General features: G+C 42.8%; 1 protein-coding gene across 4 annotated transcripts in view; it reads right to left on the reverse strand.

The window, feature by feature from the left end:
- dnpep (aspartyl aminopeptidase) overlaps positions 1-18,024 on the reverse strand; it is a 54,763-nt gene that overhangs the window by 21,249 nt on the left and 15,490 nt on the right. For all 4 annotated transcript variants that reach the window (XM_063051384.1, XM_063051385.1, XM_063051383.1 and 1 more), the window contains 3 exons: positions 13,715-13,840; positions 13,045-13,169; positions 498-582 (listed from right to left, as the gene is read on the reverse strand). In XM_063051384.1, coding sequence (XP_062907454.1) covers positions 498-582; positions 13,045-13,169; positions 13,715-13,840 — 336 coding nt within the window. The remainder of the gene's footprint in view (positions 1-497; positions 583-13,044; positions 13,170-13,714; positions 13,841-18,024) is intronic.

The following is an 18,024-nucleotide window of genomic DNA, read 5'->3' on the forward strand; positions in this document are numbered from 1 at the left end:
AAGAGACATTCCCCCCCAGGGCAGCAATAGCTAATACCAGGAGGCATAATCTTAAGGTGATTGGAGGAAAGTATAATGGGAAGGGGCATCAAAGAAAGCGTTAAAAAAAATACAAAGAGCAGTGGGTGTGTGGAACAAACTGCCAGGTGTGCTGGTAGAGATAGATACATTAGGGACATTTAACAGACTCTTTTAAAGACACATGGATGAAAAAAGAAAAGGAGGGTTATGTGGGAGGGAAGGGTTAGATTGATCCTAGAGTAGGCTAAAAGATCGACACAACATAGTGGGCCAAACGGCCTGTACTGTTCGATGCTCTATTCCATATACCCAGTGCCCGCTTTGGAAACAAGTTGTCCCTCAGGTCCTATTTAAATCTTACCCCCTCTCACCCTAAATCTATACCCATTAGATCTGGACTCAACCCTAGGGGAAAGACTGATACTATCCACCTTGACGAACTTGTGGTTTAAGATCATTTCAGATGGTTGCTTTACCAGTTGGGTGGCTTCACAGGCATTCCCACTGCTCTTCCCTCCCGTCTCCAGCTGCTCCTGTACAACCGTGGCAATGATTGGAACCCTGGAAACAGAAACAAGGTAAAGTGTTGAGCTCAACCAGGCAGAAAGCGAAAGAATCTTAATCATCAGAATCAGGTTTATTTATATTGCAAGGCCTAGACAGACCTCCACCATCCAGGCCAAGTCCTCTTCCCACAATGCATTTCACTATGTTTCAAAGTACATGTGATAAGTAAACTTAAACCTGAATCTTCATGCTACTGCCATCAGACAGGAGGTACAGGAGCTTTAAAACCCACACCATCAGGTTCAGGAACAGTTATTTATTTAGAGATACACTGCCAAACAGGCCCCTTGGGACCCAATCCGCGGCACTGTCCAGCAACCCACCTATTTAGCCCTAGCCTAATCACAGAACAATTTACACTGACCAGCTAATCTACTAACTGGTACATCTTTAGAATGTGGGAGGAAACCCTTGTGTTCACGGGGACGAATGTACTACCTCCTTACAGACCGTGCTGGAATTGAACTCTGACTTCCGAGCTGTACTAACTGCTATGCTACCACGGTGCCCCGACAACCATGCAGCTCTTGTACCGTCGTAGATAACCTCACTCAGCACAGCTCCGAATGGATTCCATCACCTACAGACTCCCTTTCAAGGACTTCACAACTCACGCTCTCAGTATTATTTATAAATTGCACAGTTTGGCTTCTTTTGGATATTGTTTGCCACAGCATCACATAGCAGAATTCGCAAGAAATATGACAATAAACTTAATCTGAAAATAATAAAGCTATTAAAAATAATTCAAGTTAAAGCGCATAGGAATAGGATTGAAAAACAGACTGAACCACTCACCTGATCTCATTTGGGAATATCACAAAATATTCTAGTCTCAAGCCATAAAAAAGATTTACAGGCACTGGGGTAGGTGCAAAATTAACGATTAAGTTGATAATTGAATTAAGTCACTATAATCAAGAAAGACTGAAAATATGAAGGTCTTTTCTTTTGAGAGCGAAAGGTTTCATCTTCAAGTTTATTGTCATCTGATTGTACATACGGAAATGAGAAGGAATTTCTTTAGCCAGAAAGTGATAAATCTATGGAATTCTTTGCCACAGGCAACTGTAGAAGCCAAGTCTTTATGTATATTTAAGGCAGAGGTTGATAGATTCTTGATTGGTCAGGACACAAAGGGAAGGCAGGAGGTTAGGGTCAAGAGGAAAATTAAATCAGCCATGATGAGCTGGCAGAGCAGACTTGATGGGCCAAATGGTCTAATTCTGCTCCTGTATCTTATGGTCTTGCTAATACAACTAAAAACATCTCTCTGGACCACAGTGCACCTACAATACACATATCACACTCAGCACGTAAAACAAAATATTACCACAAGATCAACAGTGTAATTGATCATAGAAAATATGAACAGGACAGGAAATTTCAGCATTGATTGGAGACGGAGAGGCCGCCGTAACCATGCACGTTGCTATCTTGTGATGTTTGACAAAGATGTTTGTGTGTGATTAATAGAACATTGTACAGTACAGCATGGGGCAGGCCATTTGGCCCGCAATCTAGTTGTCAATTTATACCAAATGTCCTCCTCTTGCACAGCCTTCATATCCTTCTATTCCCTTCGTATTTATGAGTCACCCATGATCACAACTGGGCACCACAAGTGTAAGATGTTGATGAATCCAAAAGAGTTGGTTTCAAGCATTCAGGCTTGGAATTGAAAGAAACAGCTGGGGGAGAAAATGAAACAATTCAGCAAGAACTAGGAAGAATTTTAAAGTATCGACAATCATCTTGAATGTTACAATGAAAATGAAGATTTGAGGGATGTAATCGTTGAAAGGATTGCATGAAGGCAGTCCATTATCTGCATTAGGTGTCTGCACTGATTTTGTCTATTTACAGTCAATCAAAAGAACATGGTAGCAACACTGGATGAATTCTTCCGTTGATACTTATGGGAACTAACACAAAGTTTTATAGTACTATGGTAGTGTTGGTAGTGTTCTAATTTGTTCTGCATTTCATCTAAATGCATAATTTGTTACTCAGTTAAACATAGTTTGTCTTTTTTAAAAAAAATACTTTTGTATATATTTCCATGGGACTACAGCAGCCGCTTATTTGAGCCAAAATGTACTGGTCCCAGTGTGTCTGAATTAACCCGAAGCCACTCACGAGTACAGGAGTTGAGGATGTTATGTTGAAGTTGTACAAGAGGACAAATTTATATATTGTGTAGCTCAGGTTACCTACCTACAGGAAAGAAAAGACTAAGATTAAAAGTGCGGAGAAAATTTAAGAGCAAAAGGATTGCAAGGGACAAAACTGGCCCTCTCGAAGAATCAGAATTGCTCCTCCTTTGTATCTGTATTTATTCAGGAGATGGACAGTCTCTAAAGAAATGAGGCAAAGCAGCAGCATGGACAAGGACCCTATACAGATTACAGGAGGAGGACTGGAAGATTGCAAATGTCACTCCACTCTGCAAGAAGGGAGAGAGGCAGAAGGAAGGAAACTATAGGCCAGTTTGCCTGACCTCAGTGGTTGGGAAGATGTTGGAGTCAACTGTTAAGAATGTGGTTTTGGGGTACTTGGAAGCATGTGATAAAATAGACCAAAGTCAGCATGGTTTCCTTAAGGGAAAATCTTGCCTGACAAATCTGCTAGAATTCTTTGAAGTAGTAAGAAGCAGGATAGGCAAAGGAGAATCAGTGGATGTTATGTACTTGGATTTTCAGAAGGCCTTTGACAAAGTGCCACACATGAAGCTGCTTAACAGGTAAAGAGCCCAAGGTATTACAGGAAAGATGTTAAATAAAAGGATCCCTTTCGGATTGGCTGCCAGTGACTAGTGGTGTTCTACAGATGGTCTTATTTTTACATTATAGGTCAACGATATGGATGATGGAAGTGATAGCTTTGTGGCCAAGATTGTGGATGATACAAAGATAGATGGAAGGGCCAGTAGTTTTGAGGAAGTAGACAGGCTACACAAGGACATAGATTAGGGGAATAGGCAAAGAAATGGCAGATAGAATACAGTGTTGGGAAATGTATGGTCATGCATTTTGATAGAAGAAATAAATGTGTAGACTATTTTCTAAATGGAGAGAATATTCAAAAATCTGAGGTACAAAGGGAATTGTACGTCCTTGTGCAGGGTTCACTGAAGGTTAATTTGTAGGTTGAGTCAGTGGTGAGGAAGGGAAATATGATGTTAAGAGTCATAGAATCATAGAGAAGTGCAGCACAGAAACAGGCCCTTCAGCCCAATGAGTCCATGCCAAAGCCTGAAACCGCCTACTCCTGTACCCCTACCATCCAAACTTCTCTTAAAACGTTGAAATCAAGCTCACATGCACCACTTGTGCTGGCAGTTCATTCCACACTCACAACCCTCTTAATGAGGAAGTTTCCCCTCATGTTCCACTTAAACTTCTCACATTTCATCCTTAACCCATGATTTCTGGTTGTAGTTCCACACAACCTCACCTGTAAAAAGCATGCTTGCATTTGCCCCTCAATTTTGTACATCAAATCTCTTCTCAATCTTCTATGTTCCAAGGAATACAGCCTAACCTATTCAATCTTTCCTTGTACAGGTGTCCCCTGCTTTTCAAACATTTGCTTTACGAAACCTCACCGTTACGAAAGACCTACATTAGTTCCCTGTTTTCGCTAACAGAAGGTGTTTTCACTGATACGAAAAAAATCAGCGTGCAAAAAAAAAAATTCAGCGTGCGCCCCGAACAGCCACTCTCCCCCGGATTAGGAACGGCATTCTAGCCGGCATTGCTTAAACATGTGCCTGTGAGCAGCCGTTTGCAAGATGAGTTCTCAGGTATCGGGAAAAGTCTGAAACAGCTCATAAGGGTGTTGCACTTAGCGTAAAACTAGACATAATTGAGCATTTCGATCGTGGTGAACGAAGTAAGGACAAAGTGATTTCGGCTTGTGGAAGCTGACGAAGATGATGTTGAAGATGTTCTGGTATCCCATGACCAAGAACTGATAGATGAAGAGCTGATGCAATTGGAAGAGGAAAGGATAACAATCGAAACCGAATGAGTAATGATAAAGTATGACTTTAATTTTGAAAGGGTAAGTTGGTTTAGTGCATATTTGCAAGATGGTTTGAGTCCTTACAAAGAACTGTATGATAGCAAAATGCGCGAGGCTCAGCAGTCAAGCATACTGTACTGTCATTTTTCAAGCCTTCCACATCAGCCACAGCAGTCGAAGAACCTCGACCTTTGACACCGAGGCAGGCAGAGACAGAAGAAGATGACCTGCCTACCCTCATGGAAACAGACGACACCCCAGTGTCCCACCACCCCAAACCGCGGACAGATACCGATTTGCGGAGAATGCAGTTGTAGCCAGGAGGCACTCAGCACACCTTTAAGAAAAAAGCCAAAATAAACATGCTAATTAATTAGGTACCGCTCAGCATGTAATTGTTGGCCCAGATCAGAGGTGATTGCCGATTGCATCATCTCTGATCTGGGCCGACATTTACGTGCCAGGCGGCACCCAATTAATTAGCATGTCTATTTCGGCTTTTTTTCTTAAAGATGTGCTGGATGCGTCCTGGCCACCGCTGCACCCCTGCACGCTTTGCGAATCAGTATCGGGGTCGCTGCCCGGAGGGTGGTGGCCACTGCACCACCCAAACCTGCGATGACTCAGCCTAACACACCATCAGTGTGCTCAGCGCTGTCTTCCCGATTCCCGTAAGTGATACTACACTGTACATACATTATTTCTACTTTATATCGGCTGTGTATTTTTACGTGTTATTTGGTATGATTTAGCAGCTTCATAGCTTAAAGGTTACTGGAGAGCACTTGCGCTGTGTTTTTGCTGACAGCGCTTGCACGTATTTCTGCTGACGGAGAGCAGTTCAGGCAATGATTGTGGAAAAGTATTTCTACCTTTATATAGGCTGTGTATTTATCATATCATTCCTGCTTTTACTATATGTTACTGTTATTTTAGGTTTTGTGTGTTATTTGGCATGATTTGGTAGGTTATTTTTGGGTCTGTGAACGCTCACAAACTTTTCCCATATAAGTAAATGGTAATTGCTTCTTCACTTTACGACATTGCGGCTTACGAACCGTTTCACAGGAACGCTCTACCTTTGGATGGCGGGGGAAACCTGTAACTAACTCAGGTCCTCCAGACCTGGCAACATCCTTGTAAATTTTCTCTGTACTCTTAACCTGTTTACATCTTTCCTGTAGGTAGGTGACCAAAACTGCAAACACTCCAAATTAGGCTTCACCAACGTCTTATACAACATCAACATAACATAGAAACATAGAAAATAGGTGCAGGAGTAGGCCATTCGGCCCTTCGAGCCTGCACCGCCATTTATTATGATCACGGCTGATCATCCAACTCAGAACCCCACCCCAGCCTTCCCTCCATACCCCCTGACCCCCGTAGCCACAAGGGCCATATCTAACTCCCTCTTAAATATAGCCAATGAACTGGCCTCAACTGTTTCCTGTGGCATCCCATCTCTTGAACTCAATACCTTGATTTATGAAGGCCAATGTACCAAAAGCTTTCTTTACGACCCCATCTACCTGTGACGCCACTTTCAATGAATTATGGACCTGTATACCCAGATCTCTTTGTTCTACCATACTCATCAGTGCCCTATCATTCACTGTGCAAGACCTACCATGGTTGGTCATAACCGAAGTGCAAAACCTCACACTTGTCTGCATTAAATCCTATCTGCAGCACATTTATCCAGCTGATACAGATCCTTTTGCAAGCCATGATAGCCTTCCTCACTCTTATGCACCCCCAATCTTGGTGTCGTCTGCAAACTTGCTGATCCAGTGAACTGCATTATCATCCAGATCATTGACACAGATGACAAACACTCAGCACCAATCCCTGATGCACACCACTAGTCCCAGGCTTCCAGTTAGGAAGACAACTATCTACTACCAGTCTCTGGCTTCTCCCACAAAACCAATGTCTAATCCAATTTACTACCTCATCCTGACTGCTGAGTGACTGAACCTTCCTGACCAGCCTCCCATGCAGGACTTTGTCAAATGTCTTACTAAATTCCATGTAGACAACATCCATTGCTTTGTCTTCATCCACTTTCCTGGTAACTTCCAGGAAAAACTCTATAGGATTGGTTAGACATGCAGACTATCCTTATTCAGTCCATGTCTTTCCAAATACTTATATAACCGGACCCTTAGAATACCTTCCAACAACTTTTCCACAACTGATGTCAGACTCACCGGCCTATAATTTCCTGGTTTATGTTTACAGCTCTTTTTAAAAAGTGGAACAGTACTGGCTATCCTCCAATCCTCTTGTTCCTCTCCTGTCATTAAGGAAGATTTAAATATCTCTGCTCGGGCTTGGCAATGTTTGCACTTGCTCTCTCCACAAGGTCTGAGAGAACACCTAGAAAGGTCCTGGGGATTTATTCACTCAGATTTGTCTCAAGGTAACAAATACTTCTTCCTTTGTATTCTGTACAGAGTCCACGAAGTTGATGCAACTTTGCCTTACTTCTATAGAGTGTACTTCTTCTGAGAAAATACAGATGCAAAGAATTCATTTAAGATCTCCCCCATCTGTTTTATCTCCACACATGGATTACCAATCTGGTCTTCTGGAGGATGAATTTTGTCCCTTGCAATCCTTTTGCTCTTGACATATCTCCTTCACCTTGTCTACTAGAACAACTTCACACCTTCTTTTAATCTTCCAGATTTCTTTCTTAAATGTTTTCTTGCATTTCTTATACTCCATAAGCACCTCATTTGTTCCTGCTTGCCTATATCTGCCATCCACACCCTTTTTTCTTTTAACCAGGGCCTCAATATCTCTTGAAATCAAAAAGGTTCCCTACACTTGTTATCTTTACCTTTTATTCTGACAGGCATGTGCAAGTTTTGTGCTCTCAAAATTTCCTTTTTGAAGGCCTCCCACTTACCAAGTGCACCTTTGCCAGAAGACAGCCTGTTCCAATCCACACTTGCCAGATCACTTTTGATACCATCAAAATTGGTCTTTCTCCAATTTGGAATCTCATCCTACGGACCAAACCTATCCTTTTGCACATTTACTTTGAAACTAATAGCATTGTAGACGCGGGATGCAAGATGTTCCCCTACACAAACTTCTAACACCTGCCTTGTCTGATTCCCAATAGCGGATCCATTATCACATGCTCTCATATAGGGACTTCTATGTTCTGATGAAGAAAGCTTTCCCGAACACATTTGACAAACTATCCTATTTAGTCCTTTTACAGATTGGGATTCCCAGTCAATGTGGAAAGTTAAAATCACCTTTCATAACAACCTTATGTTTCTTTCAACAGACTGCCATCCTTCTACAAATTTGTTCCTCTAAATCCCAGGGACTGTTGTGTGGTCTGTAATAATGCCCCATTAACGTGGTCATACCTTTCTTATTTCCCAATTTCACCCATAATACCTCACTTGTCAAGTTCTCCAGTCTGTTCAGGCAGAGCACTGCCATGACATTTCCCCTGACTAGTAATGCCACTTCTCCTCCTTTAACCCCTCCTGCTCTGTCACATCTATAACAGAACACCAGGATATTGAGCTGGCACTCCTGCAAACAAGTCTCACGAATGGCTACAACATCAATTCCAGGTTTGATCCATGCCCCAACCTCATCTGCCTTTCCTATGATACTTGAAATATATGCAACTCAGGACACCAATTGCACTATGCTCAACCTTTTGATTCCTGACTTTGTCTGAGGTCTTACCAACATGTCTCCACAACCCCTCTACTAACTGTTATCCCAACCCCTGCAACTCTAGTTTAAACCTCACCGTGCAGTATTAACAAACCTTCTTCTAGGATATTAGTCCCCCTCCAATTCAGGTGCAAAGCATCCCTTTTGTATAGCTTCCACCTTCACTGGAAGAGGCTGAATGATCCAAAGTTCTTATGCCCTCCTTCCTACACCAAATCCTTAGCCACTGTTAAGACTGCAAGATGATAAGATATAGGAGCAGAATTAAGCCATTAGGCCTATCGAGTCTGCTCCACCATTTCATCTTGGATGATCCAACTTTCCTCTCAGCCCAGTCTCCTGCCTTCTCCCTGTATTCCTTTATGCCCTGACCAATCAAGAATCTATCAACCTCTGCCTTAAATATACACGAAGACTTGGCCTCCACAGCTGCCTGTGGCAAAGAATTCTATAGATGGACCACTCTCTGGCTAAAGAAATTCCTCCTCATCTCCCTTCTAAATGGATGTCCCTTTATTCTGAGGCTGTGTCCTCTGGTCTTAGACTTCCCCATCAAAGGAAACATTCTCTCCATGTCCACTCTATTAAGGCCTTTCACCATTCGATAGGTTTCAATGAGGTCACCCCGCACTCTTCTTAATCCTAGTGAATATAGGCCTAGAGCTATCAAATACTCTTCATATGACAAGCCATTCAATCCTGGAATCATTTTCATGAACTTCCTTTGAACCTTCTCCACTGTCAGCACATCCTTTTTGAGATAAGGGGGTCAAGGCTGCTCACAATACTCCAAGTAAGGCCTCACCAGTGCTTTATAAAGTCTCAACATTACATCCTTGGATTTATATTCTAGTCCTCTTGAAATGAATGTTGACATTGCATTTGCCTTCCTCACCGCTGACTCAGCCTGCAAATTAATCTTCAGGGAATCCTGCACAACATCTCCCAAGTCCTTTTGCACTGCAATTTTCTGTATTTTCTCTTCATTTAGAAAATATTCAAGCCTTTAATTTCTTCTACCAAAGTGCATGACCATACACTTCCCACTGTATTCCATCTGCTATTTCTTTACCCATTTTCCGAATCTAAGTCCTTCTGTAGCCTCTCGACTTCCTCAAAACTACCTGCCCCTCCACCCACCTTCATATCATCTGCAAACTTTGCAATAAAGTCATCAATCCATCATCCAAATCACTGACATATAACAAAAAGAATTGGTCCCAACACAGACCTCTGTGGAACACTACTGGTCATCGGCAGCCAGCCAGCCAGCATAGGCTCCCTTTATTCCCACACTTTGCCTCCTGCCAATCAGTCATTGCTTTATCCTTGCTAGAATCTTTCCTGTAATATCATGGGCTTGTAGCTTGTTAAGTAGCCTCATGTGTGGCACCTCATCAAATGCCTTCTGAAAAATGCAAGTACACAACATCAGCCAATTTCCTTTCTCTATCCTGCTTGTTATTTCTTCAAAGAACTCCAACAGATTTGTCAGACAAGAATTTCCCTTGAGGAAATCACGCTGACTATGGCCTATTTTATCATGTGCCTCCAAGTATCCTGAGACCTCATTGTTAATAATCGACTCCAACATCTTCCCAACCACTGAGGTCAGATTAACTGGCCCATAGTTTCCTTTCTTCTGCCTCCCCCTTCTTGAAGAGTGGAGTGAAATTTGCAATTTTCCAGTCTTCTGGAACCATTCCAGAATCTAGTGATTCTTGAAAGATCATTACTTATGCTTCTGCCATCTCTTCAGCCTCTGTGGTGTACACCATCTGGTCCAGGTGACTTATCTACCTTCAGACCACTCAGTTTCCTTCTTTCTAGTTATGGTAACTTCACACACTTCATGCCCCAATATCTGGAATTTTTAACCATACTGTTAGTGTCTTCCACAATGAAGACTGATGCAGTTTGCCCACCATTTCTGTTATTACTGCATAATCTTCCTAGTTCTGGCCTCACTAGAATATGGCAAGGGTGGCAATCTGGAGATCACCACCCTGGAGTGCCTGCCCTTTAACTTTGCACCCATCTCCCCATGCAGAACCTCATCACTCATCCTACCCATGTCATTGGTACCTACATGGACCACAACCTCTGGGTGTTCACCCTCCCACTTTAGAATGCTGAAGACTCAACCTGAGATGTTCTGGACCCCAGCATCCACAAGGTAACATACCATCCAGGATTCTCCATCTCACAGAACCTCCTGTTTGTTCCCCAAACTAACAAATTCCTTACTTTTAAGCACTCATTTTCAGGGAATTTTGATATAAAAGCAAGGATGTAATGTTGAGGCTTTATAAAGCACTGGTGAGGCCTTACTTGAACTACTTGGAACAACTTTGGACGCCTTATCTAAGAAACAACGTGTTGACATTGGAGATGGTTCAAATGACATTCACAAAAATGATTCTGGGATTGAAAGGCTTCTCATACGAGGTGCAGTTTTTGGCTCTGGGCCTCTACTCTCTGGAATTCTGAGAACAAGGGGTGACCTCATTGAAACATATCAAATATTGAATGGCCTCGATAGAATGAATGTGGAAAGGATTTTTCTGATAGTAGGTGAGTCTAAGACCAGAGAACACAGCCTCAGAATAGAGAGGTGTCCTTTTAGAACAGAGATGAGGAGGAGGAGGAATTTCTTTAGCCAGAGTGTGGTGAATCTGTGAAGACCAAGTCATTGAGTACGTTTAAGGCAGAGGTTGACAGATTCTTTATTAGTAAGGGCATGAAGGGATATGGGGAAAAAGGCTGATTGGGGATGAGAGGGAAAATGGATCAGTCATGATGAACTGACGGATTAGACGCGGGCCAAATGGCCTAATTCTGCTCCTATATCTTATGTAAGCAAATTAGGGTGTATAACTCCCTAGTGTTCCTTCGGACCTTGTGGAAGACAAGTGCAGCAATTTTAGGGATCCTAGCAGAGATATTTAAGTCATTCTTAGCAAAAGGTGAGGGACCAGAGGTTTGGAGGATAGCTAATGTTGTTCTGCTGTTTAAGAAAGGCTCTAAAATATGCCAGGAAATTATAGGCTGATGAGCCTGACATCAAGGGTGGAAAAGTTATTGGAAGGTATTCCAAAGGACTGGATATGAATACTTGGATATTTTGGACTGATTGGGGGTAGTTGGATGTCCACATGGCTTTGAGTATTATGTCATGTCTCACCAATCTTAGATTTTTCTATGAAGTTACCAGGAAACTTGAAGGCAAGACAGTGGATGTTGTCTACATGGATTTCAGCAAGGCATTGATAAGGTCCACATGGGAGATTGGTCAAGAAGGTTCAGTCGTTTGACATTCAAGATGAGGTAGTAAATTGGATTAGACATTGGCTTTGTGGGAGAAGTCAGATAGTGGTAGTAGATGGTTGCCCCTCTGACTACTGGTGTGCCGCACAGATCGGTGTTGGGTCAGTTATTGTTTGTCATGTATTATCAGTGATCTGGATGATAATGTGGTTAACTGGAATAATAAAACTGTGGATGTAGTAAACAACAAGGAAGACCCTCAGAGCTTGCAGAGGGACCTGCAATCAGCTGGGATAATGGTCTGAAAAATAGGAGATGGAGTTTAATGCAGACAGGTGCAAGGTGTTGCATTTTGGTAGGACCAAACAGGGTAGGTCTTACACAGTGAATGGTAGGGCACTGAGGAGTGTGTGGAACAAATGGATCTGGGAATACAGGTCCATAATTCATTGAAAATGGCATCACAGGTAGATAGGATCATAAAGAAAGCTTTTGCCACATTGGCCTTCATAAATCAAAGTACTGAGCACAGGAGTTGGAATGTTATGTTATGTTAGGATCGTGAGAGTGTGGAATGAGTTGCCAGTGCAAGTGGTGCATGCAAGTTCAATTCCAACGTTTAAGAAAAATTTGGATGGCACAGGTATGGAGAGTTATGGTCCCAGTACAGGTCAATGGGATGAGACATTTAAATGGTTTTGACATGGACTAGATGGGCCAAAGGAACTGTTTCTGTTCTGTACTGAACTGACACCAAATACATGAGGGAACAAGTAATGGAAGGGTATAGAAGATGGGAAAAAACATCAGACAATTATTATCCTGCCTTGCCCCACCGACCCACACCATAGCTCTCCATACCCATTCCATCCATGTACACATCTAAAATTCCCTTAAATGTTGCAATTGAACCCTCATCCAGCACTTATATTGATAGCTTGTTCCACACACACACACACAACCCTCTGAGTGAAGATGTTTCCCCTCAGGATTTTCCTTAGACATTTCATCTTTCACCCTTAAGCTATGACCTCTAGTTCCAGTCTCACCAACATCAATGAAAAAAAACTGCTTGCATTTACCCTATCTATATGCCTCAATTTTGTATACCTCCATCAAATCTTCCCTCTTTCTCTATGCAATATTCCGACAATCCAGGATTTTACCTCGTGACTCTTGAACACAATCCCCTGACTAATGGAGGCCAACACGCCATACACTTTCTTAACAGTCCTATCAACTTGCATGGCAACTTTGAAGGATATATGGACATGGGCCCAAAGATCTTTCCGTTCCTCAGCAGTGCTAAGAATTCTGCCATTTTAACCCTATATTCTCCCTGTATTTTATACACTTCTATCAGGTTTTCTCTCAGCCTCCAACTTGAAGCACTGGACAGTTGAGCCAAGGATTGGGGGAAAGAGTGCATTGTTCTGTGTTCAAACCTACAAATGAGTCTCCTTGTTGGGTCCGAAGCTGTCATTTATGTCTCTCTGCAAATGGATAGCCAGGTGGGGGATTCGAAGGACTGGGTGACGCACATTGATCAGGCGCTGCTCCACACCGAATCCTGTCTGGGAACAGAAGCAGAAAATCATCAGCAGTGTGGAGAAATCAAAAGCACAAGATTCCATGCACAGGAGATAGAGAAATTTCTAGTTACGCAACGATGGAGCACAGAGGCATTATTGAACAAGCACACAGTGTTAGATCAAAACCTAACTCTGACAGTCTATGAAGCAGCATGTTAAAGCAGAGGGGTAAAGATGCAGAGAGGTCTGAGTTGGAGATTTGTGCTGGAGTCAAGTCAGAGAATTATAGGACCAGAATGCAGGAACACACTTACTCACTCTGCTGGAGGAGCTCAGTAGGTCAGACAGCATCTATGGAGGGGAATGAACAGTCAATGCCTCAGGCAAAGATCCTTCATGAGTCTCTGCCCGTAACTTGAACTGTTTATTCCCCCTCACAGATGCTGTCTGACCTGCTGAGTTCCTCTAGCATTTTGTGTGTTGTACAGGACTGGAGACATTTAGAGATAGAAATGGACAGAGATTCAAAGAAGAGGACAAAAATGCACAGGGCACAACTTAACCAGGAACCAATGAAGCCAGCTTACCTTCACCAAAACCCGGCCAGCCACTGTAAGGTCACGGTCAAACCAGGTGTTCCAAATTCCACCACCGTAACATTCTACTCCCACCTGCAGGTAGCCTACCTGTGTCTTCTTTGACCTGAGCTTCACCTGGTAAGACAAAGTCAAGACCTTCATTACCAGTTGAGCACTCAAGCAGTGCATCCACACACATACCAGATTACACGCTCTTCTCCCCTCCTCCACTGAGCAGAACACAAAAGCACTTAACCAGCAGGCTCAAGGAAGGATTCCATCCCGCTGTTATAACACTATCAAACAGTTCTCTAACACAGTAAGATGGACCTTTGGCTTCACAGTCCATCACGTTATGACCTTGTTGTTTGCCTGTACTGCACTTTTCTGCAACCCAATACTTTATTCTGCACTTCTTAAAACACAAAACATTCTGCAAATCCAGAGCAACTCTCAGAATGTTTTTGCATATTCTACCTTGATGCAGTTTCATAAAGGTGAAAGATGTTGTGCCAGTGAACAAGATGCTCTCAGCTTGGTAGTAGCTTCCCTCAGCCTCCTGAAGGGGAAGCAGTGAATTAGTGACTGGAATACACTGCTATACAGCACAAGGGCTGGAAAAAAACCCAGTTACTTATCATCACAGACAATTTGGGCCTATATACTCCACACAAAACTCATTCTGCCTAGTTCCATTGACAATAGACCAGAACTACACACAAAGGAACTCAGTGGTTCATAGTTAAAGAACTATGCAGCACAGAAACAGGCACTTTGGCACATCTGGTCTTTGCCAAACTATTGTTCTGCCTAGTGTACCAACTTGCACCCAGAACAAAAACATCCAAACTTCCTTCCTCTTTGGCATCATGAGTAGATAAGCTCATAAAGAAAGCTTTTGGCACATTGTCCTTCATAAATCAAAGTACTGAATACAGGAGTTATGACGTTATGTTGAAATTGTACATAGAAACATAGAAAATAGGTGCAGGAGTAGGCCATTCGGCCCTTCGAGCCTGCACCGCCATTTATTATGATCATGGCTGATCATCCAACTCAGAACCCCGCCCCAGCCTTCCCTCCATACCCCCTGACCCCTGTAGCCACGAGGGCCATATCTAACTCCCTCTTAAACATAGCCAATGAACTGGCCTCAACAGTTTGCTGTGGCAGAGAATTCCACAGATTCACCACTCTCTGTGTGAAGAAGTTTTTCCTAATCTCGGTCCTAAAAGGCTTCCCCTCTATCCTCAAACTGTGACCCCTCGTTCTGGACTTCCCCAACATCGGGAACAATCTTCCTGCATCTAGCCTGTCCAATCCCTTTAGGATCTTATATGTTTCAATCAGATCCCCCCTCAATCTTCTAAATTCCAACGAGTACAAGCCCAGTTCATCCAGTCTTTCTTCATATGAAAGTCCTGCCATCCCAGGAATCAATCTGGTGAACCTTCTTTGTACTCCCTCTATGGCAAAGATGTCTTTCCTCAGATTAGGGGACCAAAATTGCACACAATACTCCAGGTGTGGTCTCACCAAGGCCTTGTACAACTGCAGTAGTACCTCCCTGCTCCTGTACTCGAATCCTCTCACTATAAATGCCAGCATACCATTCGCCTTTTTCACCGCCTGCTGTACCTGCATGCCCACTTTCAATGACTGGTGTATAATGACACCCAGGTCTCGTTGCACCTCCCCTTTTCCTAATCGGCCACCATTCAGATAGTAATCCGTTTTCCTATTTTTGCCACCAAAGTGGATAACTTCACATTTATCCACATTAAATTGCATCTGCCATGAGTTTGCCCACTCACCCAACCTATCCAAGTCACCCTGCATCCTCTTAGCATCCTCCTCACTGCTAACACTGCCGCCCAGCTTTGTGTCATCCGCAAACTTGGAGATGCTGCATTTAATTCCCTCATCCAAGTCATTAATATATATTGTAAACAACTGGAGTCCCAGCACTGAGCCTTGCAGTACCCCACTAGTCACCGCCTGCCATTCTGAAAAGGTCCCGTTTATTCCCACTCTTTGCTTCCTGTCTGCTAACCAATTCTCCACCCACACCAATACCTTACCCCCAATACCGTGTGCTTTAAGTTTGCACACTAATCTCCTGTGTGGGACCTTGTCAAAAGCCTTTTGAAAATCCAAATATACCACATCCACTGGTTCTCCCCTATCCACTCTACTAGTTACATCCTCAAAAAATTCTATGAGATTCGTCAGACATGATTTTCCTTTCACAAATCCATGCTGACTTTGTCCGATCATTTCTCCGCTTTCCAAATGTGCTGTTATCACATCCTTGATAACTGACTCCAGCAGTTTCCCCACCACCGACGTTAGGCTAACCGGTCTATAATTCCCCGGTTTCTCTCTCCCTCCTTTTTTAAAAATTGGGGTTACATTAGCCACCCTCCAATCCTCAGGAACTAGTCCAGAATCTAACGAGTTTTGAAAAATTATCACTAATGCATCCACTATTTCTTGGGCTACTTCCTTAAGCACTCTAGAATGCAGACCATCTGGCCCTGGGGATTTATCTGCCTTCAATCCCTTCAATTTACCTAACACCACTTCCCTACTAACATGCATTTCACTCAGTTCCTCCATCTCACTGGACCCTCTGTCCCTTACTATTTCTGGAAGATTATTTATGTCCTCCTTAGTGAAGACAGAACCAAAGTAATTATTCAATTGATCTGCCATGTCCTTGCTCCCCATAATCAATTCACCTGTTTCTGTCTGCAGGGGACCTACATTTGTCTTTACCAGTCTTTTCCTTTTTACATATCTATAAAAGCTTTTACAGTCCGTTTTTATGTTCTCTGCCAGTTTTCTCTCATAATCTTTTTTCCCCTTCCTAATTAAGCCCTTTGTCCTCCTCTGCTGAACTCTGAATTTCTCCCAGTCCTCAGGTGAGCCACTTTCTCTGGCTAATTTGTATGCTACTTCTTTGGAATTGATACTATCACTAATTTCTCTTGTCAGCCACAGGTGCACTACCCTCCTTGATTTATTCTTTTGCCAAACTGGGATGAACAATTGTTGTAGTTCATCCATGCAACCTATAAATGCTTGCCATTGCATATCCACCGTCAATCCTTTAAGTGTCATTTGCCAGTCTATCTTAGCTAATTCACGTCTCATACCTTCAAAGTTACCCCTCTTTAAGTTCAGAACCTTTGTTTCTGAATTAACTATGTCACTCTCCATATTAATGAAGAATTCCACCATATTATGGTCACTCTTACCCAAGGGGCCTCTCACGACAAGATCGCTAATTAACCCTTCCTCATTGCTCAAAACCCAGTCCAGAATAGCCTGCTCTCTAGTTGGTTCCTCGACATGTTGGTTCAAAAAACCATCCCGCATACATTCCAAGAAATCCTCTTCCTCAGCACCTTTACCAATTTGGTTCACCCAGTCTACATGTAGATTGAAGTCACCCATTATAACTGCTGTTCCTTTATTGCACACATTTCTAATTTCCTGTTTAATACCATCTCCGACCTCACTACTACTGTTAGGTGGCCTGTACACAACTCCCACCAGCGTCTTCTGCCCCTTAGTGTTATGCAGCTCTACCCATATCGATTCCACATCTTCCCGGCTTATGTCCTTCCTTTCTATTGCGTTAATCTCTTCTTTAACCAGCAACGCCACCCCACCTCCCCTTCCTTCATGTCTATCCCTCCTGAATATTGAATATCCCTGAACGTTGAGCTCCCATCCCTGGTCACCCTGGAGCCATGTCTCTGTGATCCCAACTATATCATAATCATTAATAACAATCTGCACTTTCAATTCATCCACCTTATTACGAATGCTCCTTGCATTGACACATAAAGCCTTCAGGCGCTCTTTTACAACTCTCTTAGCCCTTGTACAATTATGTTGAAAAGTGGCCCTTTTTAATGCTTGCCCTGGATTTGTCGGCCTGCCACTTTTACTTTTCTCCTTTGTACTTTTTGATGTTGCTGAAGCCTAACTTGGAATATTTTGTGCAGTTTTGGCCACCTACCTATAGGAAAGATGGCAATAAAATTGAAAGACTACAGAGAAAGTTTACAAGGATGATGCATAACTTGAAGACCTGAGTTATAGGGAAAAATTGAATAGATTTGGACTTTATTTCCTAGAGCGTAGAATGAGGGGAGATTTGATACAGATATACAGAATTATGAATGGTATAAATAGGGTAAATGCAAGCAGGCTTTTCCCAACTGAGGTTGGGTGAGATAAGAACTAGAGGTCATGGGTTAAGGGAGAAAGGTGAAATGATTAAGGGGAACCTGAGGGGGAACTTCTTC

Source organism: Mobula hypostoma, chromosome 6 (genome assembly GCF_963921235.1).
Source record: "Mobula hypostoma chromosome 6, sMobHyp1.1, whole genome shotgun sequence".
In the NCBI taxonomy this organism is placed as follows: Eukaryota; Metazoa; Chordata; class Chondrichthyes; order Myliobatiformes; family Myliobatidae; genus Mobula; species Mobula hypostoma.